Genomic DNA, 24,965 nt, shown 5'->3' with positions numbered 1-24,965 from the left:
TTTTCTTTGTCCCGCGATATTAGAGAGACCCATACACATGGGTGCATGGATGTATTCTGGGCTGACAGAGGTAGAAACAGAAAAGCCTGCCATATGACTGTCAGGTAATCAAAGCTAATCCAGCAATCCACTCTTAGGTATCAATGTGGGGTGGCTATAGGAATATGGTCAGAGCTGTGGGGGTTGGAGCAATGGGAGAATCTCATCACACACAAGTGATTTTTAGCATGTGCCCTTTACAGAAACAGACAAGGAAAGCAGAATTAGCCAGGAATAGCAGGGTTCTCATGATTCCACCCAGGGAGCTGATGATCTAGAGTGAGCAGGAGGTAGAGGGGCTAATCGGTCAGTCTCTCGAAGGGTCTCACTTTCCGCTATGCCTCTCCTGTGGTCAGCATCTGGCCACCGTGAATGTGGAAAGAGAAGCCTTATTCATTAACAGGACCCCTGCACTTACGACCAACCCAGCAATCCCACTCCTACGTGTTACCCTAGAGAAATGAAACTTATGTTCTCATAAAAGCCTCTGTGTGTGTTTATAGGCACTTTATTCATAATCAACTGGAACAACCTTCAGAGGGTGGATGGCTAAACCAGGGCCCCTAAATGTAGGCAATCTCGACTGGTGTTCTCCTGAGGAGGCAGCGGGCCATGGTCATTTTGAACAAACTTGGTGAATAAGTTACCTATTGAATGATGAATCACCCTAAAACTCAAAGGCTTAGAACAGAAACAATGGTGTATTTTGCTCAGGGATCTGCAGTTTTGGCAGGGCTTGGTGAAAACAGCTTGTCTCTGCCTCACGTGGTGTCAGCGTCTTGACTGAGGCGAAGGCTCAGTTTCCAAGATGGCTCACCAGCAAGATGGCTGGCAAGTTGGTGCTGGCTATAGGTTCCTCTCCTCATGGGCCTCCCTTTGGGGCTGCTTGGGCTTCCTCTTGGCATGGTGGCTGGGAACCAAGAACAGGCAGCCCAAGGATCAAGAAGTAGGTGCTTCCAGTTTCTTGAGGCCCAGGTCCAGAAGCTGGCACTGTGTTATTCCACCGTATTGTATTGGTCAGGCAACCATGGAGCCCAGATTCAAGGTGGTGATGTAGACCCCACCTTTCAATGGCAGGAGTGTCAAAGGATTTGGGGGCCATATTTCAAAACCATTATCCTTACCATTTACCTTCTGCCCTACTAGAGACCTTAACTCCTGAGGGAGATGTGCTTCCACTGAAATAGACGCTCCCTGAACGCCGTGCTCTCTACTCTTCCCTCTACCTCCCATGCTCTCAAAGGCCCGTACCCATCCCTTGCCCCAAGCTCCTTGTGGGATTCTAGCATGAGCATGGGAACCTCACATAGTAAACAGTAATGTTAGGCACTCTACTGTCGTATTTTCCCCACTTTCTAGATCTTCCTTGTTTGAGCCTTGTTGGGACTGTGAGAGCTACTTTTAGAATGATATGAAAATCTTTACTATTTTGACAGTGGAGGGGGTTGGTAGAAGAACACAGGAAGGAACTAGAAGGAACACAGATGTGCCAGGAGTGAATAAGGTAGGGCCCTCACCACAAAAGATAGGAGGAACTAATTCACACTAAGGTTTTATTGACTCACAATTGCTTCATATGTCAGCCTTCCCAGAGAGAGTCGTGCTATAAAAGCAGTTGCTTAACCAGTGTTGCATGTATTCCAAAGAAATGAATCCCTAAGTTGGAGACCTTGAGGATTCACCCGTACTGTTTTGTTGCAAGCTGGAACTGTTTATCTTTTCTGTGTCAGATCACATGCATTATTTACCCAGAACCTTGTCGTGTCCTGTGAGACAAGCACAGTGCCTTTCGGGGTGAACTTGGGCAGAGATCTCAAGTTTGGGACAATCTGACTGAAACTTTAAACTCCAAGTTAAAAATCGGAGAATTTTTCTTATGCTTCTTGGAATACCACCCCCTACCTCCTTCCACCTCCTTAACTTTTTCTTTCTTTTTTTTTTTTTTTAAGATTTTATTTATTTATTTGACAGAGAGAGATCACAAGTAGGCAGAGAGGCAGGCAGAGAGAGTGAGAGGGAAGCAGGCTCCCTGCCGAGCAGAGAGCCCAATTCGGGACTCGATCCCAGGACCCTGAGATCATGACCTGAGCCGAAGGCAGCAGCTTAAACCACTGAGCCACCCAGGTGCCCCTCCTTAACTTTTTCGAGTCTTTTTGCTCATCCTGGTAATCCTCTCCTCTTTTTTCTTGATTGTCAGGGAACCTGTCCTTTATAGAAAATAATAAATTATACTAAAATGTTCGTGGCTACCATAAGCTTAGTTTGTTGCCCTTCCCATAGAGATATCTGTGGTTTCAAAGGAGATACTGAGGGGCAGCAATTCTGATTTCAAAAAAATGAATCTCTAATGCTAGAATTGACCTAATAGGATAGCAAGAATGGGAGCATTTTTGAGGGAGATGTTTCTTTTTTTGAAGGCCCCAAACACTCAGTCTCTCTTAGGGAGGTAGGTGTGTAAGTGACTTACTTGGTGAGCCTCTGGGTTATTTCCAGTTCTGTTTGAGTGGTAACAGTGTTCATCTTGCTAGGTCACCTGTTCCCCAGTACACAGGAGCCTTCCTGTCCACTTCTCTTCTGCTTAGCCTCAGCAGATGCCACTTGGCTTGCTTTTCAGGAGTTAAATATGCAGCCTCTGTATATATCAGCTGTTCTATCTGCAGAACTACAGAGTATTTTACAAGTAATCAGTTCATGCAGATTGCACATAAATCACGTCTGCCCTGGCCCTCTGGACACTAATGTTCCCTTATTAAGGCATAAGTAAGCCTTCCTGTTCTCATCCATCCTTCCAGACTTTTTTTAATTACTGAAAAGTATAGCCTGGTTGTCACGATACCACTCTCTTCCACTGCTCCCTTCCCCCTACACACTCATTGCTTTTCTGAGGTTCGTTTTGTTTTTCTGGAACTTGCCAGTTTGCCCTAGGAAGCTGGGTACCCTGTGAATGGATTAAGCAAAAGGAAATTCTTATCTCTGAAAGGAAGCAGTCACCACGTTTCTGTTTGTGGTATTCTTGGCCAGTTCATATTTTTGTGAAGTATGTTCTGATGGCAACTCTGGTACCCCAGAGAAAGGGGGAAGTACTGGTCATGCTCCGTGCACAAAAGGAAAATATCCTCTGCTGAAGTCTGGGGAGTGGATAAAAAGTCGTTTCGTGGATGTCATTCTGCCTAAGTAAACAGAGAGCCCTCCTTGTTTTTAATCTCTCGAAAGGCTGGGAGCTGAGCCCACCCTAACATGCACATTATCCTAACATTTCTCCATTTTTCTTTCAAACCGTCGCCACAGATCTTCGCTCTAATACACGTGGATTTCTGCTTCCAATTTCTCTGGCCCTGCTATTAGTGTTCAAGCCAGTCTTCATTTTGGTCTAAAATGACTCTCTGAGAGCATGGAAGCATACTATTATTTCCTGTGGTTTGGTCTAAAAAGAATAAAAGGGGGACTTTTAGATGAGGCCCATAAAAATACCACCGTCTACTTTTAGAGATGTTTTATGAATATAAATTCCTGTCTAAATAATTACTGTTGGAGTTTGGAAATGGTGCCAACAACTTATTATTCTCTCTTAGCAACCACAGCAAAAGTGACACGTCTCTTGTTTTGTTTTTTCTTTTCAGATGGGCTGACACCATAATGTACCATATTGCTTTTAAGATCTCATTTTTTAATCATGTGTACAGATTAGAGTGGAACTGAGGCGCTCTGAGGTATTATTTTCCCCAGCTAGGGGAAAAAAGATAGAAAGCAGGTATGGTTTTGATGTCATTATAGACGTGCTGGATGGCTGGTAATGGTGTCCTGTCCTCACAGAAGGAGAAGCCAGCCTGGGCCCTGAGTGCAGCTCCTCCGTGCTGGGGTCAGACGCTGAATTATACTCTGGGTTCCACAGAGGCTGAGGTCCTCCATGTAGTCTTCAGGGACATATGGGGTCTTTTATACTGTGGTGTTGAAAAACAAAATCTCAGGGGAAAAAAAAAATCACTCTCATCCTTTTTTTGGTTTCCCCTGGCAGCTGCTGAAATGGGTTGCGGATTGAACAAGTTAGAGAAACGCGATGACAAACGGCCTGGAAATATCTATTCGACTTTAAAGAGGCCTCAGGTGGAAACCAAGATAGATGTGTCCTACGAATACCGCTTCCTGGAGTTCACGACCTTGAGTGCTGGTGAGTACAGGCGGCCCTAGCTCCCAGTGGCCAGGGAGCTCAGACCCAGCCCCATGCCAGAGGTCCCCTCCCACCCCGGGACAGGGACAGTGGGGTGGAGGAGATGAATGGGGTTGGGAGGCAGCTATGGGGAACTGGAAAAGTTGGGCCTTTGAAAAGGTACTGCTTACAGAAATCCAGATTTTTATGTGGAACTTTCCACTTTTTAAAAAGATAGTAACTAATTTGTATTGTAACAAGTTAAAACCAGGTGTGAGTCCACTCGTACAGACATTGCAGGAGGGCCACGTTTAGCCCACAGGCCAACTGGTTTGCAGACTCTGTATCGTAGCCAGCTGTGTGCAAAAGGAAAATTTACCTTATCCCCTATTAATGTGCCCGTCCACCCAAATTTACCTGCCTGTTGTCTGGCATCTTTCAAGAGTGCTTGTCCATCCAGGCTTGACTTCGCCTTGTCCGAGCTGTAGGGTGTCTGGGTCACCCCATGAACAGTGTCACAGTGGCCCTGGGGTGACTGGCAAGCGATAGTGTTTTCACCCAGAGCATTTGATGGGCACAACTGTGTGCACGATGTTGGGCTGATGCTGTGGAGGGATCATGCAGTCTGTCCTGGTTTCCTGAAGCCTCTTACCTAGTGCGAGAGAAGACTCGCACTCATGAAAAAACAAAACAACAAAAAACCTCAACAGACTATAATTTTAAGTAATTGTAAGCATCTGTGTTCAGCTCAGGTCATGATCCCAGGGTCCTGGGATCGAGTCCTGTGTGGGACTCTTTGTTGGGCAGGAAGCCTGCTTCTCCCTCTCCCACTCCCCCTGCTTGTGCGTGCTCTCTCTTTCTCTCTCTCTCCTCTCAAATAAATCAAACCTTAAAATAAAATTTGTCTTCAGAAGAGGAAAGATCATTCTTTTGGTGTAGGAGGCAGTCCCTAAAAGTTGCACACAAACAGAATTGCTAACTAACTCAAACACCTTGCTACTTTCTCCCTGGGCTGCTGGGCATATTTTAAGCTTCCATTAGCAGAGAAGAGAATTCGTGGGAAAAGCCCTCATATTTGGAGGTTTGAGTCTGACTCTGCTGTGGAGTAACTGGGCTTCGGTCAGATGAGCACATGAATACCCGCCGCGCAGGGCTGCTATGGAGACCAGAGGAGGACGGGCCTGAGAAGCTCTTAGCACAGCACAGGCACGTCGTGGAGCAGCTAGTGTTTCGTCCACTCCTGTTCCTGCCACGAGCACCTCTGCGCCTAGCCTCCTACCGCCTCTTGAGCTGTGAGAGACATGGCCCCCTGGGGGTCTCCGCAGGGACTTTCTGTCGACCCCTGAGCGTCACACACACTGAGTCCTGCGTCTTTCTCATCAGATGGGCTTCTTGCCGGTGCCCTGGGTAAATCAGGTCACCACCGTCCTCTCAAACAGACTTGGCACCTTAGTCATCAGTGACCATGCCTTGTCCTTACCCACAATTTCCATTGTGTCACCCAAGCCTGTTGAAACTGCTTCTGAAAGTGCCTGTACACAAAATCATTGGGAGCATTTGGTCACCCATTATTTGTCTGGTGAACATTTGAGTGCCTACAGCGGCTCGCCTTATAGAATGACGAAGGAGAAATCCAAAGCATGTGTAGGAGAAGAGGACTAAGGAAATAGGACAACGTGTTAAGTATTGATTGTTAGGAAGCTGAGAATATGGGGGGATTCTTTTTTTCACATATATATATATATTTTGCGTCCTTCATTATTAAGAAGAGTATGTTTTACTCACAGAGACCTTTACGAAGCTGTGCCTTCCTTTGTGTACGCATTTCTCTGTCACTGACACCAGAGTTATCTCCCTCACCTCCTGATTTGTTTGCTGCCTTGCTGCACTGTGCTTTCTTTCATTGAATTACCTTTTGTTTTCTGATTATGAAATGAACATACCTCCATTATTAAAAAGTTAGGAAAATGTCGGACAAATCCCAACGGATCTCTTTCTTCTACCCTTGTCCCCTAGAGATCATGTTACTCTTCCACTCGAAGCCCTGCTATGGCTCCCCTCCCTGTTCTCCATCCTCATGCCCCAGATGTTTGTCCTGTGTGTTCTGCCATTCCAGTCTTCTTGTTTTTTGAACCCTCCAGGCCTCCTCAGGGCCTTTGCACTACTTGTCCCTCTGCCTGGGAGTCCTCCCAGATACACCCTTGGCTCAAACCCTTAACTCCCTCTTTTCTTTGAAACAAAACCTTCCTTGACCACCTATTTAAAATTTGTACTTACCCCCTGACTCTCCATCCCTTTGCACTCTTGATTTTCTCCATGACACTTCCTATCATCTAACATGCTGTATACTCCACTTACTGTTCTTTGTTGCCATATTTGTGGTCTGCCTTCTTTCATTAGATGGTAGAATCCCTCTAACAAGTTCAGTGTTGTGTCTGTTTTACCCTCTGCTGTACCCTCAATAGTTAGAACAGTGCCTGGCACATAGTGGATAATCAATAAATATTTGTTGAATGAATACTTAATGTATATTTTTGTGCCCTGCTTTTTTGCAGCTTAACATTGTGCAGTGAGGCAGTACCCTGTCATTCCATATGTTCTCAAAATATGATTTAATGGCTATATATGATTTAATCACTCAGCATACCATAATTTATTTAACGGTCTTCTTTTATTGGACATTTAAGTTATTTCGGGCTTTGGGCTATTATAAATAGTGCTGTGATAAGCAGTGCTGTCCATAAATCTTTGTGTGCATTTTTGATTATTTCCTCAGGAATTACTGAGTTGAAAGATATGAATGTCAGGACTCTTGATAAATTGCCAGATGGCCCTCTAGATTTGTGTAAAACACAAATCTGATCATGCTGAATCCTTCAGCTCGTTCCCTTGATGCCCTGGATAGCCCTCCTGGTGCTCAGGGCCTTCCCCAGCTAGCCTTGCCCTTTATGGACCCTCCCCTACTCCTGCCTTGGAGGAGTGGGCTGTGTCCCCCACCCTCAACCCAGCTTCCACTCTTACACAGGGCCCGCCCCACCCCTCAGTGCTTGCCAGAGTCCCACCCACCGGAAACCGTTCTTCCCCGACATCCATCCCATCGCCATTACTTTCTTCTGCATGCCTCCCGTTTGTCAGTACCATCCTTACGACACTTTTATTACATCATACATTATACGTATTTGTGTTTCCTCGAGGGCAAAGATCAAGCCTTGCTTATCTTTCTGTGCGTCTTTCTTGTTCACACTTTTTAGCCGAGAAGAGCGTGTCCTAAGTAACTGGGTTTGAGTAAACCGAAGTAAGTGTTACATAGGCTGACTTGCTTCCCTGGCAGCCCGTCAAATTCTTTTCCAGAAGTTCTAATGGGATCACTTGCTATTGCTTCAGAATGGAGCCAGCATGGATTGAGAACCTACTATGTGCTCAGTCCTGTGATGGCTCATTATGTCTTCTCAACTTTTTCAACTTTATCGAAATATAATTTAAGCATATTACACTGCATGTATTTAAAATGTTCAAACCCAGGAAACGATGACCTCATCAAGATGCAAAACATTTCCGTCCCCCACAGAGTTTCTTCATGCTCCTTTGTAATCACTCCTTTTTTTTGCATCCCTCTTTCTCCAGACAACCAATGATACACTTTCTATCAATGATTTTATTTTCTAGGATTTTCTATAAGTGGACTCATGTCGTACATACTCTTTTTGGTGTGTCTTTTTTTTTTTTTTTTTGAAGATTTTATTTATTTATTTGACAGGCAGATCACAAGTAGGCAGAGAGGCAGGCAGAGAGAGAGAAGGGAGGAAGCAGGCTCCCTGCTGACCAGAGAGCCCAATGTGGGGTTCGATCCCAGGACCCTGAGATCATGACCTGAGCCGAAGGCAGAGGCTTTAACCCACTGAGCCACCCAGGCGCCCCTCATTTGTGTGCTTTTTTTTAATTTTTAAAGATTATTTATTTATTTATTTGAGAGAGAGAGAGAGAGAGAGAGAGAGAAAACGCACACGCAAGTGGGGAGGAGGGGCAGAGGGAGAGGGGGAAGCAGACTCCTCGCAGGGCAGGGATCCCGATGTGGGGCTCGATCCCAGGACCCCAGAATCATGATCTAAGCTGAAGGCAGTTGTTTAACTGACTGACCCACCCAGATGCCCCATCTGTATTATTTTGTCTATAGTAGTTCATTCTTATTTTATGACTGATAGCATTCTCTTGTGTGGATATACCACAGTTTGTTTATCCATTCACATGTTAGAGAACATTCGGGTCATTTCTGTTTGGTTTATTACAGATTAACATTCATCTTTGTGGGGCTTCTTATGTCATTTCATTCTCACAGAAACCCAGCGAGGTATATGGGTGCACGCATTCCTTTTCTGCAGATGGGTAACCAACACTCAGAGAAGTTAAGTGACTTTTTTGAAGATGCAGTGCTAGGAAGTGATGGGAGTGAAATATGAACTTTGACCTCCTGGGCCCCAGAGCTCTTGTGCCTCATAAATGGCAAGGCAGAAGACAAATAGGCTTTATCACCAAGTAGAATGTTCTCGTTAGAAAACTTGTGTTATGGTGTTGAGGGCCATAAGGCTATTCCCCTTCCATGCAGTTTTGGTGCCATGGAAGATTTTTAAGTAGCACTTGATCGATTTCATTCTCATGGAGAAAATGCTCATTTAACTAATAAATTATAAGTCGGAGAAAGGGTGTAGGCCCCTCCTACTCGGTGGCTTAGGCAGGAAGGGGACATGTGCTCTTTTGTAAAAGTCAAAATCAGAATTCACACTGTTCCATTTGTCCCTTACTTAGAGCTCAGTGCTACTGGGGATGATACTGGAACACTCAACCTCGTTTGTTGGGCTGACTGAGGTGAAAAGCAGCAGGATTCTCGAAGTGAAGCACAGAAGCTAACAGAAATCTCAATTCTGAGTGATTTGATTGGGTCTTAAATTTTCAGTGAAGTCTGGTCACCAAGGGATGAACCTGCCCTTTAATAGGGTTCATCAGAGATAGAGGCCCATAAGGCACCACAGTCTCTTCTTGGCAAAATGGTGCCTCGTTTTCCCTTTCATACATATGTTTTGCCAGCTTCTCTGCGCCAGGCCCCTCTCATGCCACTTGAAAGCTACCTGTGTCAGCTCCATGAGAATCAGTTGTGTTTTATACGTGTTTGGTGCTGAGGACAGTTGGCACAGGAGTGACCTGAATAATGAGGTTAGTGTCCAGGGCTTGATTTTGCTCAAAACATCTGGTCCTATGCCGTCCTGTATAGGAGCCACCAGCCGTGTGTCTGTTTAAATGTAATTTGGTTTCAGGTCTGAATCTGCATCTCTGATTCAGATAAGTGCGCCATTTTATTATGAAATTTTGTCCATGGGTCCAGTAGGGACCATAAGATGACAATTCATTGATTCCACAGACACTTACTGAATATTGACCAGAGGCCAAACATTGTGTCTTGAGGACATATGGGTGAACCAGACAGGAGGTATTCCCAGTTGCCTTCATTAACTCTGATGCTGTAACAAAATACTCCAGACTGGGTAGCTTAAACCACAGAAATTTATTTTCTTACAGTTCTGGAGTCTGAAAGACTGAGATCAAAGGGCCAGCATGGTTGGGTCTAGTGAGAGTCATCTTCCTGGCTTGTAGATTGCCACCTTCTTGTGGTGCCCTCACATGGCCAAGAGAGAGGGACAGAGAGTGAGCTCTCTCATGTCCCTTCTTCTTCTTCTTTTTATTTTTTTTTAAGATTTTATTTATTTTATTTGACAGAGAGAGAGAGAGCGTATAAGTAGGCAGAGTGGCGGGCAGAGAGAGAGGAAGAAGCAGGTTCCGTGGTGAGCATAGAGGCTGACACGGGGCTCCATCCCAGAACCCTGGGATTGAGACCTGAGCTGGAGACAGATGCTTAACTGACTGAGCCACCCAGGTGCCCCGTCAAGTCTCTTCTTATAAGGGCATGAATCATATCAGATTAAAGCCCCATTCTATACCTTCACTCAACATTAGTTACTTACAACAGACAGTCACATTGGGGTTGGACTTTTGAAAGGCACACATTCAGACCATAGCATTAGTCTAATCCACTAGTCTAGCTTGGTTCACATCCCTTACAGATGAAGAACCAGGCAATTATAGGACTTGATGCTAGCGTGATGGTGATAGAAGGGCCACGGTAGCCCCCAGTCTTGTTGGAAGTGTGTGTGTGTGTTGAGGAAGACTTGAGATCTATAGGCGTATTTGGATTTAACTGGGTAGAAGATTGAGAGTGGAAGAAGATGGTCTTTTCAGGACAACCTGTGGGAAGGTCAGAACCTGAAGACAACATTGCATATATGGGAAGCTATAGGCAGTTCAGTTAGGTTGGAGTGTGACCTCTGGGAGAAGTGAGTGGAGGCCAGATGACTAAAGGTCTTAGGTCTTGGACTGAAAAGTCTAGCTTTCTCAGGAATGCTGAAGGTTTTTAAGATGGGAAGAGGGTGGGTGACATGATCAAATTCACATTCTGGAAAGCTTGCTCTGGGTTTACAATGAAGGAGAAAGACAGGGGTAAAACTGGCGAAGGAGAAACCGTTTGGAAGCCGTTGCAGTCAACAGACAAGGGGTGAAAGTGGCCTCTGTTGAGAGAGTGGCAGGGGGACAAGAGGAGTGGGTGAGGAGTCAGGAGAGATTAGGAGGTGGTCCCAGGGACTGGCTGGCCAGTAAGGGAGAGTGGGTCCTGAAGGAGTGGGTGGTGTGCCGGATGCCTACCCACTGGATGCTCAGATTCACTTTAAAGAATTTTCAAATGACACATTCGCTCCACATCCAGGTAGCACTGGGAGTCAGAAGGAAAGCATAATTTTCTCCTCCCCCTCCCTCCCCCTCCTTCTTTTTTTTTCAGAAGAGATAATTGCTTCGATATGCAGTAAGTTGTACCAGAATCCAGTGTTTTACACAGGATTTACTCTTTTCACACAGGATTTTTCTACTACTCGTGAAAGAGCGCCCAGTGCCTACCTGTCAGATGCACCGAATGGTGTCTCAATGTATTTGCTCACATACATGTATTAAGGTACAACTTCTGAGCCATGAAAAACACCCATAGTAAATGTGTGGTTTGAGGAGTTTTAATAAATGTAACCTCCCATGTAACCATCACCACACTTTAGATGGAGAATTTTCCTATCACCCCAGAAAATTCCCTCATGCTTCCCCTTAGCCCATGCTCCAGACAACTGCTGATCTGTGTTCTGTCACCATAAATTAGTTTTGCTCTTTTAGAACAACATAGGAATGGGATCATACAATGTATCATCTTTTGTGTCTGACTTCTTTAACTCAGCCCAATGCTTTTGTGATTTGTCTGTGCTGTCATAGATATTAAGAGCTCATTCCCTTTTGTTTCTGAATAATATTCCATTGTTTAACTGTGCCACGATTGGTTTAATTGAACATTTGGGCTGTTTCCAGTTTGGGGCTATTATCAAAAAACCTGCTATGAACATTTGTGAGCAAGTCTTGTGCGGACATATGTTTTCATCTCAGTTGGGTAAATAAGTAGGAGTGGAATTGCTGGATTGTTTGGTAAATGTATGTTTACCTTTGTAGGGAACTGCCAACTGTTTTCCAGAATAGTTGCACCATTGAATATTTCCAAGAACAATGTGAGAAAATTAGGAGCTTCATTTTTTACATGTCATAGTAAGACCTACTGTTTATTCAGCACCAAGTGTTGTATTCGTCAATTTTATTTTTTTTCTAAAGAAATCTCGTTTTTTAAGATTTTATTTATTTATTTGACAGACAGAGATCACAAGTAGGCAGAGAGGCAGGCAGAGAAAGGAGGAAGCAGGCTCCCTGCTGAGCAGAGAGCCTGATCCGGGGCTCAGTCCAGGACCCTGAGATCATGACCTGAGCCGAAGGCAGAGGCTTAACCCACTGAGCCACCCAGGCGCCCCGTATTCATCGATTTTAGAAACTAACAACAATCTCAGGGGCTAGGTAGTTACCTTCATGGTGTAGAGGAGCAAATGCAGATCTTGAGTTTCAAGACCCACTTGCTCTCAGCCAGCAGCATGATGGATGTTTGGAGCCATCGCTCTGGGCTCTCATGGTTCCTGGATCTCTTGTGCACTGGCTGGACTGAAGCGAAGTTGAAGGGCTTCAACATGAGAAGGTTGAAAAGGTCCTCCTGCTCCACTGCCTGTCTTCTTTAGGCTCATGTTCTGTTTCTCCTCCTAAATTCTTGTAAATAAAGCATTCCCATGACATGCATTACAATTTCTAGGATTAGTTCACATTGCCACATTTTAAAAATTCCCGACTTTGTGGTTTTCCTGTCCAAGAGGGCAGAAAGAGCTGAACTTTGGGATTCTTGCTTAGACATTGTGCTGACCAGGCTCATGCTTGGATTTTGGCTGCCAGCATTTTGGCCTTCAGCTCTGTATATATATTTGGGGTGGTCATGATCATGTCACAGGATGAAATTCATGATTCTAAACATGCAGCTTGCGCACTGAGTCATTTTAGGGTCTGGTTTTTATTTAATTTCCAGTCTGGGGTAACCTTAGCCCTCTCGGCAACTACAGAAGCAGCTAACAATCTTTGTCTGATTTAAGTTGTCCTTTTCATCTCGCTCCACAATCAGGAAAAAGACTAATCTAAAAGGATGGATCATGATTTACATTAAGGCCTAGAAATTAACAGATTCAAATGTTTGAGGCCTATTGGGTGCCTAATGGCTAGTTATAATTCCTGGGACTGGTAGCCTGTCAGATTTCATGGGTCATGAAGGGATGTGATAAGCAAGGTCAAAGATACTATCCAAAAATAATGTTAACCTTCAGAGAAAGACGGAGAGCCTTTAGGATATATCATTTCCTTAAAGTCACCTCCAGCTTGGGGGTGAATCAGAATCACCCAGAGGGCCTTCAGAACCCAGAAGTCCAGGCCCCAGCTCCAGAGTTGCTGGTCCATTAGGTTTGGGGCAAGGCCAGAGAACCTGCATTTGTAACAAGTTCCCAGGGGGTGCTGGAGTCCACGGTGGGAGAACCTCCAAAGACCAGGTGGAGTGCAGATTTCTTTTTTTTTTTTTCTTTTTTTTAATTTGACAGACAGAGATCACAAGTAGGCAGAGAGGCAGGCAGAGAGAGAGAGAGGAGGAAGCAGGCTCCCTGCCAAGCAGAGAGCCCAATGCGGGGTTCGATCCCAGGACCCTGGGATCATGACCTGAGCCGAAGGCAGAGGCTTAACCCACTGAGCCACCCAGGCGCCCGAGTGCAGATTTCTTTTATCGGAGTAGGGATGGCAGAATAAAAAAGATATGATTTTTAAGCATAAAATAAAGTCAATAAATCCTTACCTACCTCACTGTATATTATGACCTACTTGTAACTTATTTCCTTTAAGTAGCTTATAATATATTTGGAAGGACAGGCCATACTCATTAAGACAAAAAGTAGTACCGGTGGATACAATGATTCTCAAACTTTGCTTAAAAAATTCTTATGCCCACCCTAACCCCCGCCCCCAGACCAATTCAGTCTGTCTTGGGGAAGGGACGGAGATGTCAGTACTGTCAAAAACTACGGGCGATGCCGGTGCACGGCTGTGGTTGAGAACGAGTGAGTGGGCATTTGTAAGGTGCTAGGTGGTTGGTATAAGTGTGGGCACCCCAGCTGGTTACCTCCAGGTGGGTCACACCTGTTGAGATTTTGTTTCCCGTCAGCCTTGGGACTGTTTGAATCTCCTGCAGGTTGCCTCCACGTCCCTGATGTCTGGTTTCTTTCCCCAGCGTGCTGAGCGATTGTGTGACCTGGTATAGGTTGGGAAGCTCTGGAACAAACAGTTCCAGACGTTAGCAGTTCTCAAAGTTTTTTGAGAACTTTAAAGTTCTCAAACTTTAGCAACACCAGAATCACCTGGTGGGCTTGCGGGGACATGGGTGGCTCAGCCCCTACCCCTAGAATTTGTCATTCTGAAGTTCTGGGGTGGGGCGCAAGATTGTGCATTTCTAGCAATTTCCCAGGTTATGCTTCTGCTTGCTGTTGCTGCTACGGGGACCACGCTGAAATCCACTGGGTTAGGCCAGACACAGTGAATTCCCCCGAGCTGTAAAAACACCTCCTCCTTTTTCTCTGTCTGAGTTGTAACTGAAACCCGACTGTCCCCAGTGGAGACGCCACCTTCCCAGGGCACCCCAGAACCTTAAATGGTTATCCATCAGAAAAGCCAGTGCTTCTCAGATTGGCTCCCTTTTATCAATTCTTACCCTCATCTCCTAACAGCCATTCCATGAACCTACTCGCTGTTCCTGAAATGGACCCACACAGTCCTGCCCCTCTGTCTCCACGAGTACTGCCGTCCGCATGGAGCGATCCCGCCCTCCACCGCACTCCAAGTCTGGGTCCTCTCTCTCCTTCAAGTTCCAGGGGAAGCTTTTCCTCCTTCAGGCTGTCTTCCCTGAAAGCGCAGCCCCGGAGGCTGGCCAGCCACTGTGGAAGGGGACGCTAGAGAGCACAAGAGGGAAGGATGGATGCGGGGATGACAGGCTGCATCTATGGGAATGAGTGTTAGCGAGGCGGTTGCTGGGCGCTGCTGAAGGAAGAAGAGTGAGAGGTGGGTTTAGGGAACAGTTTCTTGTTGGCCAACAGGTTTGTAGTCTGTGGTCTGGGATCTGCAGGCAGCCCCTTCTTGGCTCAGAGGCCTGGCTAGTGAACCTTTCCAGGTCATCAAGGGCTGGAGGGCATAGCCTGGCTTGCCACAGAACTATGGCTCTGGCCAGCACACCGGCCATGTTGGGGGCTCAGTCTATCCCCAATATCTAGATAGACCTTTATTTTCAGTTACATAGCTCATCACACTTAGCTCTAACCATGCCACCTTAGAAGGTCTGTAGGCTGTGGTTGGGCCCCACCAGTCACATGGGTCAGCCTCTTCCTGGGCTGACCAGAACCAGAAAGGTTCTGGAAGCCTTTGCCTTAATAAGGCCGCCACCACCTCTGTTCTCTGCACCCCTTTTCTGTTCTTTGCCTTGCCCTTGCCAGCCCAATCAGACCCCACACAAATGAGCTCGAGTTGAAAACCTAGAACAGGAGTGAATGGATGATCTCGAGTCTGGGATGGATCAGGGAGTGGGCTAGGAGTGACACTTGGCTGCGGGGGGCCTACAGGTGTGGGTCCCCCCTCTTGTAGGGAAGCCTGACACAGGAAGGTATTGAAAGCAAGGAAAAGACTAGGGGGATGGGGTGGTTATTTGCATTACGGGAGGATTCTTGGTTTAAAGTGGGTTTCGTCATGGGGTTCCTTTAGATGGAGCCTCAAGTGCCCTGAAGTGTTTGTTTTGCCATCCTTAATGAGGTATTTATTACCTCTCTCTAAATATGATACCTGCAGCTTTAGAACATAACCAATTCATTTATAATATTTGCAGCCCTTCAGCAAAACTGAACATAAAGTCATTGAGGTAGATGGCATTTTTTCTTTTTCTGGTAAAACAAAGCAATCAAGCTTGAAGCAAAATGTCAGAAGCCGTAAAGGAGGGGAGGAGGATGGGTAGAAGGAAGGCCCAAAGCAGCCCTTGATGTTACAGCATAAGGCAGGAAATCCCCTGGTCTGAATTGGGGATAAAGGCTCTTTGCATCCCGTAAACCTTAAGCTCATACCTAAGGGAGAGTCTTCCTGCCGCAACCCTAAATCTTAATGGCAGAAAGGCTCTTCCACGCCTGTGCCCTATTTTGGCTCGCCGAGGATCCCCTGCACATGATAAAATTGTGAAAGGAGCAATGGGCCTGGATGTGATTGGTATCATTATTATTATTATTATTATTATTATTATTATTATTACTGGTAACAATAGCAATAGTAAGAACAGCTAATGAGCTACACACTGTGCTCTGTGCAAATGAATCTTCACAGGATCCTGATTTTACAGAGGAATAAACGGGGCTCAGAGAGGTTACCCAAGATGCTGATGGTCACACAGCAAATACATGATAGGACTACACTCAGAACTCAGACTTGCCTTCTTCAAATCCTTTGCTCTTAAGCAGTGTTGGCTGTATCCCAGGTCTCTCTGGTACAGATTTGAGGTTTGGTGGACTCTAACATGTCATTCGAAGGCCCCACTGTGCTGGCCCTCCCTTCGACTGAGCCTTACTCTAGGGAGAACTATGTGTTTTGGTGAATGAGGTGATGGGGATGAAAACAGCAACTGCGTGTTATGCTCAAACTTGTCCTATCGATGGGGAGGCTCCATCACAGGGAGATTGAGCAGGTCACACCCTGACCTTCCGTCTTCTGATTCCATGTGTCCTGTGGGTCTTGCTGCCACCGACGACCCTCAGGGTCTGGGGCTCAGACGCCATGTGAAGATCACACTGCCCTTCACCGGTTGGGAACCACTTTCTTATTTGCCAAGATCACGAATGTGGTTAATAACCCGCTAGAGTACAGTGTTGGCTTCCATTTGTTGCTGGTTTTCAAATAGGGCTGTTTGACCTCTAGCTCAGATTTGGAAGGCTGGGTCTAAACTCGGGTACGTGTGGATGGCTGCCACTTAGTCCCAGTTTTGTCACTGTGCCAAGCCCAGAGGTTATCTTGTGCTGAATATAGACTCCTCCTTTGCTGAAAATAGTATGTGCAGTAGGGTAGGGAAACATTATTCTTTCCTAGAAAATCGCTCCTTGCTGCTCTAGGTAGCATCGACTTCTGTGAAACCATCTGTTCCTCCCAGTATAATTTCCAGGCTATTAGATTAAATAGTTTCTCCTGACCCACTTTCGGCTTCTGGTTCCTTTCGCCGTTCACTAATAAATTGTGTAGCAGAGTTTTCGTGGAGAACGTGTGTGTTTATTTATTTAATTTCAGTTTGGGCAACAGCCATTGTTGAGGGCCTTAAACTTATTTCATTTCCTACCCATGTTTCATTTTTGTTTCAGTTTCTGTAACTGCTAAGAGTTGGTTGGGTTTTTTTGTTTTGTTTTTAAGACTCATGAAAGGAAGTCAGTGGCATGAGTTATGAGTTGAGGTTCTGGTTGGGGAGGTGTGCTAGAAACAGACCCTGTTTTTTATACAGAAGATGCAGAGTGGTAAGGAAATCGGTTCCCATAAACATGTCTGACTGCAGATAAATACGCTTTTACAGAGTTTGTGGGGATTTTTAAAGATAAATGAGATAATATGCGTGACATGGCTTTAAGCTTTTCCGAGCAAAGCGACTCTATATATCTTCTCTATTGTTGTTGCTTTTGATAATGCAAGCAAGTCTATTAGTATTAATGTTATTGTTAAATATTCACTAATGGAGGTAATAAGATTAGATTTAAGAGGAAGGAAGGCATTCTTTGCATTCCTTTCTTAATGTAAAAATTCTTCTGCTCTTTCCCCCACCCCGCTACTCCAAAGCCAGACCAAGAAACAACCCTCAGTGTTGTGTGAGAACAGGCTCAGGTTCGCGTGTGTGTCTGTGTCTGTGGGTCTGTGTACAAGCAGTAAATTTCAGCGACTTAAGGCTGCCTTCAGTAAAATGACATTTCTTTGCTGTCAAAGCAAAACCAAATTATTTTTTCTGCAGAATTCATAAAAGCAGTGCTGTTGTAGTGGGAATAATTTTTACCTAACTTGGTTAAAATGGAACAGAAAACAAGTTAATGTTCTATGTATTCTACTAATTATTGTCACTAGCGATATTGCTTCAAAGAATTTCTATAAAGAGGCTTTCTCCAACACTTTGACCAGATTTCACTGATGCTTCAAAGAAAGGAAGCTTGTTGAAATTTTGTCTTGGAAATTTTTTCAAAAGCAGTTCTGGTGTGAAAAGGCAGAGGATTCTGGCTTTAAGTTGCATGTCACTGTCATTATATCTAGAAAGTCATTTCCTTAGTTCTGTGTTTTTACAGGTTAGATCTTCTGATAAATGAAAACTATGTAGGTGATGGGTACCTGCTATGCTTACCAGCTAGCTGCGATGTTTTCCCATTCTATTGCATGAGCATACTTTCAGGTGCATACATAGAATTTATTAGGAGGAGGATACATTAGTTTGGCAGCCTTCTTCTCCAAAAAAGGGAGGGGATTATTTTAGTGGGGCATCCCAGGGGTATAGTCAGAGTTGCTTAGTAAGCATGAACTCGGCATGGCACAGGGTAGAACGAATGTTGCTTCTGATCCAAGACTGATAATATGCTCCTAAGGGGGCTGGCACACTTGGTCTGATGGTCTTTCCTTAACGGAAAAAGCAGTCTTGTCTGACGGGCTTATTAGATAAAATTAATTCATTGGATATTTACTGATTACCTGCTCTTTGTCAGGCAAGGTCCCTCCATGTAGGAACCGGTGTCTAAAACATTCCATCCAGTTCTACATTATTAATGTCCTAGCCCAGTGTCTGTTTTCTGCTATCTGGAAACCAGTCCAGTGTGGGCACAGCCTTAATAGGGTCTGTGTGCTGTCTTGGAAAAGCATCTGCCTTAACTTCCCATGATTTATCTTGGACTCGGTAGGCACTGCATGGCTGGAGATTTGTCTGCTGTTTGGTGGGCACGGGAAGGCCCTGGAAATCAGATCGGAAGTCTGATCTCTGGGCCCACCGACTGCAGCTCGGAAAACCCCTGCATTAGTGCCTCAATCGAGCCAGCTTTGTAGGGGTGAGGGACTTGTCTGGGCTGCTCATGCCCACAGCTGAGCTTTTGGGGACTTAGTAGATGCACCAGAATGCCCTGGGCTGCAGTCTGTCCTGGCTTTCTTGGTGACCAATGGTCTGCATGACCAGGGTGAGGTAACCTTGTGGAGGAAAAGTTCTTGCTGCTTCTTCCAACAGCCTGGGCCAAGTTAATGCCAGGACCAGGACTAGGAACAGGGAGAAGGGAATTGAGGGTTTTCAGGATTGCCTTGCTTTATCCCCCAAACTGGTGGCCCATCTGTTCCTTTTCTTACCACTGTTTCTTGTGAATTTGGAAACTGTAAATTAAAACAAAAACTTATTTTTATTTTTACTTGGCAGTACTTACTGTGGACTTCATATAAATGGATTAGACCAAAATAACTAAAATCCAAGAAAGAACCATCTTTTCTCCTAATACCCTTTACTTTCTTTGCTACAAAGTGAGATGTCAGATGTGGCTTAAGGCAGGTGAAGGGGCCAATGCCCCAGAGAGGTGAAGGAACCAAGGTTTTGTTGTTCAAATTGGAAGGAATATGGGTTGAGAGCCAAGTTAACTGAGGTAAAAACAACTTTAAACTCAACTTTTACGCTTATTATTATTAACAACTTTATGCTTATTGTTATTATTAATATGCCATGATATTAAGCAGCATGGTAGGCATCCTCTGAGATGGCCACCAGTGACCCTCTGGGTGTTCACGCCCTTGTGTAATCCCCTTCCCTTGGGTGTGGAAGGACCTAGTGACTTGTTTCTAGTGAGTACGATATTGTGAAAGTAATGGGATGTCAGTTCCGAGATTAGATTACAAAAAGAGGGTGGTTTCTATCTTGGACTCTCTCTTGCTCTCTTTCTCACTCCCTCTGAGTGAAGCCAGATGCCATGTTGTTAGCCCAGTGGAGAGACCCACATGGTGAAGAACTTAGGGAGGCCAACTGCTAATAGCCTGTGAGAAACTGGTCCCTTGTCCAGCAACCCTGGAGAACCTGGGTCCTGCCAACATGGGTGTGTGCGAGCTTGGATGTAGGTCCTATCCCCACTGGAGACTGGAGATCCCTTCAACCTTGGGTGATGCCGTGATGTTCCCTCATGGTAAATCTTGAGCCAGAGACCCCCAGCGAAACTGCACCTGGATTCCTGACTCACAGAAACTGTGAGGTAATAAATGTTTGTGTTTTAAGCCACTAAATCTGTGGGTAATTTGTTCCAGATTGTTATATAACTCACACAGGCAGGTTATGGTAAAAGCTCCATTCCTCCAGGATAGACAGCATTGTGGAGTGGTTGAGGGTATAGACTCTTGCACTAGACTTCAAATTCTGGTTCTGCTACTTGTTAGCTGTGTGACTTTGAGAAAGTCACTTAACCTCTCTCTGCTTCATTTTCCCCATCTGTAAATAGGAAATGTAGCTTTGACTTTCAGACTCTATAGTCCAGGAAGACTAACTTAAGGGAGGTTGAAATGGGTTTTGATTGACAGAATCCACAGTTTTTGCCACAGTGAGTAAAAAGAAGGGGCAATGTTGGTGGCTTTGGTGCTCTCACGCCTCTGAGACTCCCAGACCAGGTGGCTCCCGTTTAGCTGAGGGCAGTTTTCCAGAGGAAGAAGCAGCCAACACACAGCTGGAGGTTGGGGGCACAGGTCCCTTAGTCTGGAAGCAAATTATTACTGTTAATTTTTCCATCTTTGCCCTTTCTTTGATGCCCTAAGCCATGTCTGTAACATCTCTCTGATTTCATGCCACAGGCCCTGTTGAACAGAGCATCTCCCTTCTCAAGACTAAATTATATGTTTCAGAAAAGCCTTCTGCTTCGACCACAGTTATTCATCAGCTTGGATGTAAATTGCTAAGCCTGCCTTCCAATTGTGAAAGTCAAGATTTGTGACATTTAAACGTATTGATGAGATGTAAATGCTCTGTGGATACCCGTCCACAAAGCCCTAGCACTTAGATAAATAAATGACCAAGGAGAACCTGAAAGAGACGGGCATCCAAAGGCCTCTCTTAGATTTGAGAATTGTTCTTTACTGGATGCCAGCGTCTGGTCACCCCTGTCAGTAGTAATGATGTTCGGCTCTTTCCAAATGTCCCAGTTCACTGTGGGATGGTTACTTGAAGATGCAACTAGATTACTTTTTCCCCTTTCTTTTTTTTTTCTCTCTTTCTCTTTCTTTCTTCCATTTTTCCCCTCCCTTCCTCCCTCTCTCCCTTCCTACATCCCTTCCTTCTTTTCCTTCACTAGGTCCCTCTAATCTGGACACATGCTCTAAAAATTAACATCAAATTTTTGTCTGGGGAAAGAAAAAAATGCATATAAATGGTACTAGCTCTCCTCGATTTGAGTTTCTTGTGTCTTCTTGCTGTTTTCACTTTGCTCTCTAGCAGGAAAATAAAATTGCATTCGATTGACATACTCTCCTGCTGGGAACCCAAGATATATTACACCCTTTCTGTGTGTTCCTAGTTGTGATGAAATGGTAGAGAATCCCTGGCAACCTTGAATAAGATAGGCATCAGCGATTTATCCAGAATCAGGAAGGAATATAATAATTTACTCAAATTTACTCATTTTTTCCCCATTAAAAACACTGTAAGAGTTGAGGCAGCTGATGCCTGGTGAACAAGAATGTGCTTTAATGGAGACCCATTAATAATTTACCTTAATAGTGTAATAGTTGCTGTTTTTGTGACCAAAAATTTGTTTCAACCCCTACTTTATGGATGAAAAGCAGGATCAATTAATATTGAGTGATGATAGCCTCCCTGCAGAGAGAAAATGGGAAATCTTGGTGTCGTCATCCGCTTTGTGACAAGAAATAGCTTTTCTTAATTGTACGGAACAGAGAAACCCAGGGGGATGTAATTCATTTCTCTCCAGCTTACAATGTAAATTGAAAGTAAAGAAAAATAACCACATGCCAGACTGGGGATGTGAACTCAACCACCGAGTTATGTCTCACATGTAGAATTCGCTGGAAGCAAGTGGACAGCTCTCTGCCCAAGATGGAGGGCATCCTTCCACCATGGCATTGCTCAGGTACCTCTGATGTCACATGGCTAGAGGATTTCTCTCTGATGGCGTTATGGAGCTTTTCTGCCTGGAAGGCTCTGCTCCCACATCTTCTCCTGGTTCATTCCTTCTCCTCATCTGGTCTCTGCTTACATGCCACCCTTTCAGAGAGACCTTCTCTTAAGACCCTGCCTAAAAAATGGTCCCCTTGCTCCATTCACTTTTAACCTTCACTCCTTGCTTGATTGTTTTCATGGAACTTGTCATCATTGGAATCTCTCTTATTGTTTTGATGTTATTTAGGGTGTCCCTCAACCATAATGTAAGTTCCAAGAGGGCATGACTTTGCCTTGTTCATTGCTAAGCCTTAATGCTAAGGGTTAATGCTAAGACATGCTTGTTGCATGTCTGAATGAATGATTAATGAGTGTAAAAACTCTGTAATGCAAAAGAATTGAAAAATTTTTGGACGTGAAAAGAAAATTCTTGGACATGCACACCAGCCTTCTTGAAAGGTGTGTTGACTTCAGGTGGATGACACAGTCTGAATTGATCCTCTGAATGTGATTTGGTGCCATTATCCTTATATATTTGTGCCAATGACCAGAAGTCCCCAAATGTAACCATTCCCCGGCCATAATTCTTCCATGACATGCTCTCGGAGGAACCTGTGCATCTTCACAACATTGATCACAGTTCCTTATTTGTTCAGTGTCTTCTCCCTTGCTGAATTTTAAACACTTTGAGGATAGAAGCTGTTTCTGTCTCATTAACAGCTCTATCCTCAACCTCTACCATTGAACTTCATGATGGTGCTTCTGGGAGTTATGAAAGGTGCTGGATGTTGGAACCAGCTGTTGCCACATGGAAGAAGGGCCACAAAGAGGAGACGCCTTCTCCCCTCTCCTCCATCTAATGCCCATCTGGAGCCCCCACTGGTAGAACTTAATAGGAACCTAAAAGAGGAGGAGGAATGCCATTCTCAGAGTACTGACTCACAATACAGATCAGGGTTTAGAAGGGTGGATGGACCTGAGTGACAGTAGCTGAATGATCATCCCAGTTCACCCTTTCAGAATCCCAACATCTAAACATCTTTCTGCACATTCTTAACTCAACAGGACAACACAACAGCCTTGTTTTTGCCTAACAAGATGTGATCTGCTCTTTGTACAGTGCTCTTACTCTTTCCCCAAGAAGAGGAGACACAAAGTTCCAAGTGGTACAGTGTCCTTCTATGGATAACATGAGTGATTTTTCTAGTTCAGTCAATAGGATAGGGTTTATATGGGATTGCTGGAGCTGGAAGAGGTTGCAGTGTTGCTCAGCTGTGGCTGGCTTGACTGTTGGGACTTAGCTTTTACTCTCAGCCAATACCTCACGTGGTTGGAACTCATCACCTAGTGGAATAATCTAGATATCTAAATTCTTAGTGGCCCCCAACCCCTGTTGCCTTAGTTTTCCATTAATATTTACTCTTGGACATGGAAGTATCAAGAGGCACACCAGAGACTGCCCTGGGTTCCATTTTATGGCAACAATCTGATTTCCCCATGGAAATCAGGATCACTCATCCCAGCTAGTACAGTAACCACCTTCTTAGCCTTTTGGTTCTGTGGCATTCATAATCCAGAACAGCCAAGGGGCTCTCTCACCTCCCAGCTCAGTGAAACTATTGCTATGTTGTCTGGTAGAAGTATTCCTTTCTTGAGAACCAAGACCTCCAAACCAGCAGATCCAAGAGTTGTATGGTCTGGAGACAAAAAATATCTATTAGGAAGAAGACCTGTTCCTTCTCCCACCTCTTGATTGCTAGAACTGTGTATTCTGTCTGTGGTAGAACCTCGTCCTCAAAGAGTGAACTCCAGCTTGTCAGGACATTGTCTCCCACCTGACTCCACAGGGAATGTTGGATTGATGATGACTGGTGATTTTTTTTTTTCAAATAATAAACAGATTTTTCCAAACATGGTATTGGCTAAGACTGTTTCAGCTCTACATTTCATGGTGAATCAGTGGTTTCAAAATTGCATTGGATGGAAGCCAGTTTTTTTGGTCTCCTCTCCTTGAGTGCTTTAAAGTAGCAACCAAATGCCTGAAGGTGTCCAGTCCTTTGTTCCCAGTATCACTCTTCACCATGGCTGGCTTCCTGGGGGTATGATGGCATCTTTCTCATGGCCCCAGGATTCGTCTCGCCTATGTGTCTTGGAGGGAGGAGGGAGAATAGCAACTTCAACTAATTAGTCCACCACTATTTATCAATCCATCCCCTTGTCCATCAGGGACTAGCACTGGTTGAGTGATTAAAAGCATGAGCTTTGGTGGGGCATAGATCTGGGGTGAGGCCTGCAGACATGGTGGGAGACCTATTTCATTCATTTTGTGAACTTGAGTAAGTTACTTAGCATCTCTGGGTCTCAGTTTCTTTTTATTTTTTATTTTTTTCAGTGTTCCAAGACTCATTGTTTATGCACCACACCCAGTGTTCCATGCAATACATGCCCTCCTTAATACCCACCACCAGGCTCAGTTTCTTATCTGTAAAATGACAGTGTATTCTCTGGGTTGTTGGAATTAAATGAAATCATCAGATATGGCATTGGGTAGGCCCATAGATAAGACTTGGTAAATGGTAGCTGTTTTAATGACATCAGGTGCAAAGAAGAGTCAAGTTAGATGTGTGTCCATGAGGGCCTGACAGGATTTACTGCCCAAGACAGGAAGGATTCTTTGAACCTTCATGCCCTCATCAGCAAAATGAAGTTGTTTGTCCTAATGGATCTTTCTGCAGGGTCCTGCCCACTGCGAGGATGTTGACAAACAGTGGTTCACTGCCCTGAGTGGCTAACTGTGAGATAGAATGGTGTGGAATATGGCACAGCCAGGGCTATGAGAACCATAGGCATTAGTCGAGGGAAGGGCAGTGTTTACAAGGGTGAGGGCCCAGGGCGACCCGGGATGAGGATGGGGCAGGACAGAGAAAAGTGGGGAGACTTGAGGAAAAGCTCCCCCTCAGAGGTAGAAACTGGCTGTGTTGGGGAAAATAGTAGCGCTTCAAATTAACAGAGGCCTTGTGAAAGAATGCAGCGTGCTTTTGTGGCTCTTACTTAATCGTTTTGATAATAAGG

At 44.9% G+C, this 24,965-nt stretch overlaps 1 protein-coding gene across 1 annotated transcript in view; it reads left to right on the top strand.

Annotated features, from left to right (window-relative positions):
* The window catches only part of RFTN1 (raftlin, lipid raft linker 1), a 193,133-nt gene that overhangs the window by 14,293 nt on the left and 153,875 nt on the right, over positions 1-24,965 (top strand). Inside the window, exon 2 of the mRNA XM_046003505.1 lies at positions 4,055-4,207. Within this exon, the coding sequence (XP_045859461.1) occupies positions 4,063-4,207 (145 nt within the window). The 5' untranslated portion in view covers positions 4,055-4,062. The remainder of the gene's footprint in view (positions 1-4,054; positions 4,208-24,965) is intronic.

The sequence above is a fragment of the Meles meles genome, chromosome 4 (genome assembly GCF_922984935.1).
Source record: "Meles meles chromosome 4, mMelMel3.1 paternal haplotype, whole genome shotgun sequence".
NCBI lineage: Eukaryota > Metazoa > Chordata > Mammalia > Carnivora > Mustelidae > Meles > Meles meles.
This window is presented reverse-complemented; position numbering and strand designations above follow the sequence as displayed.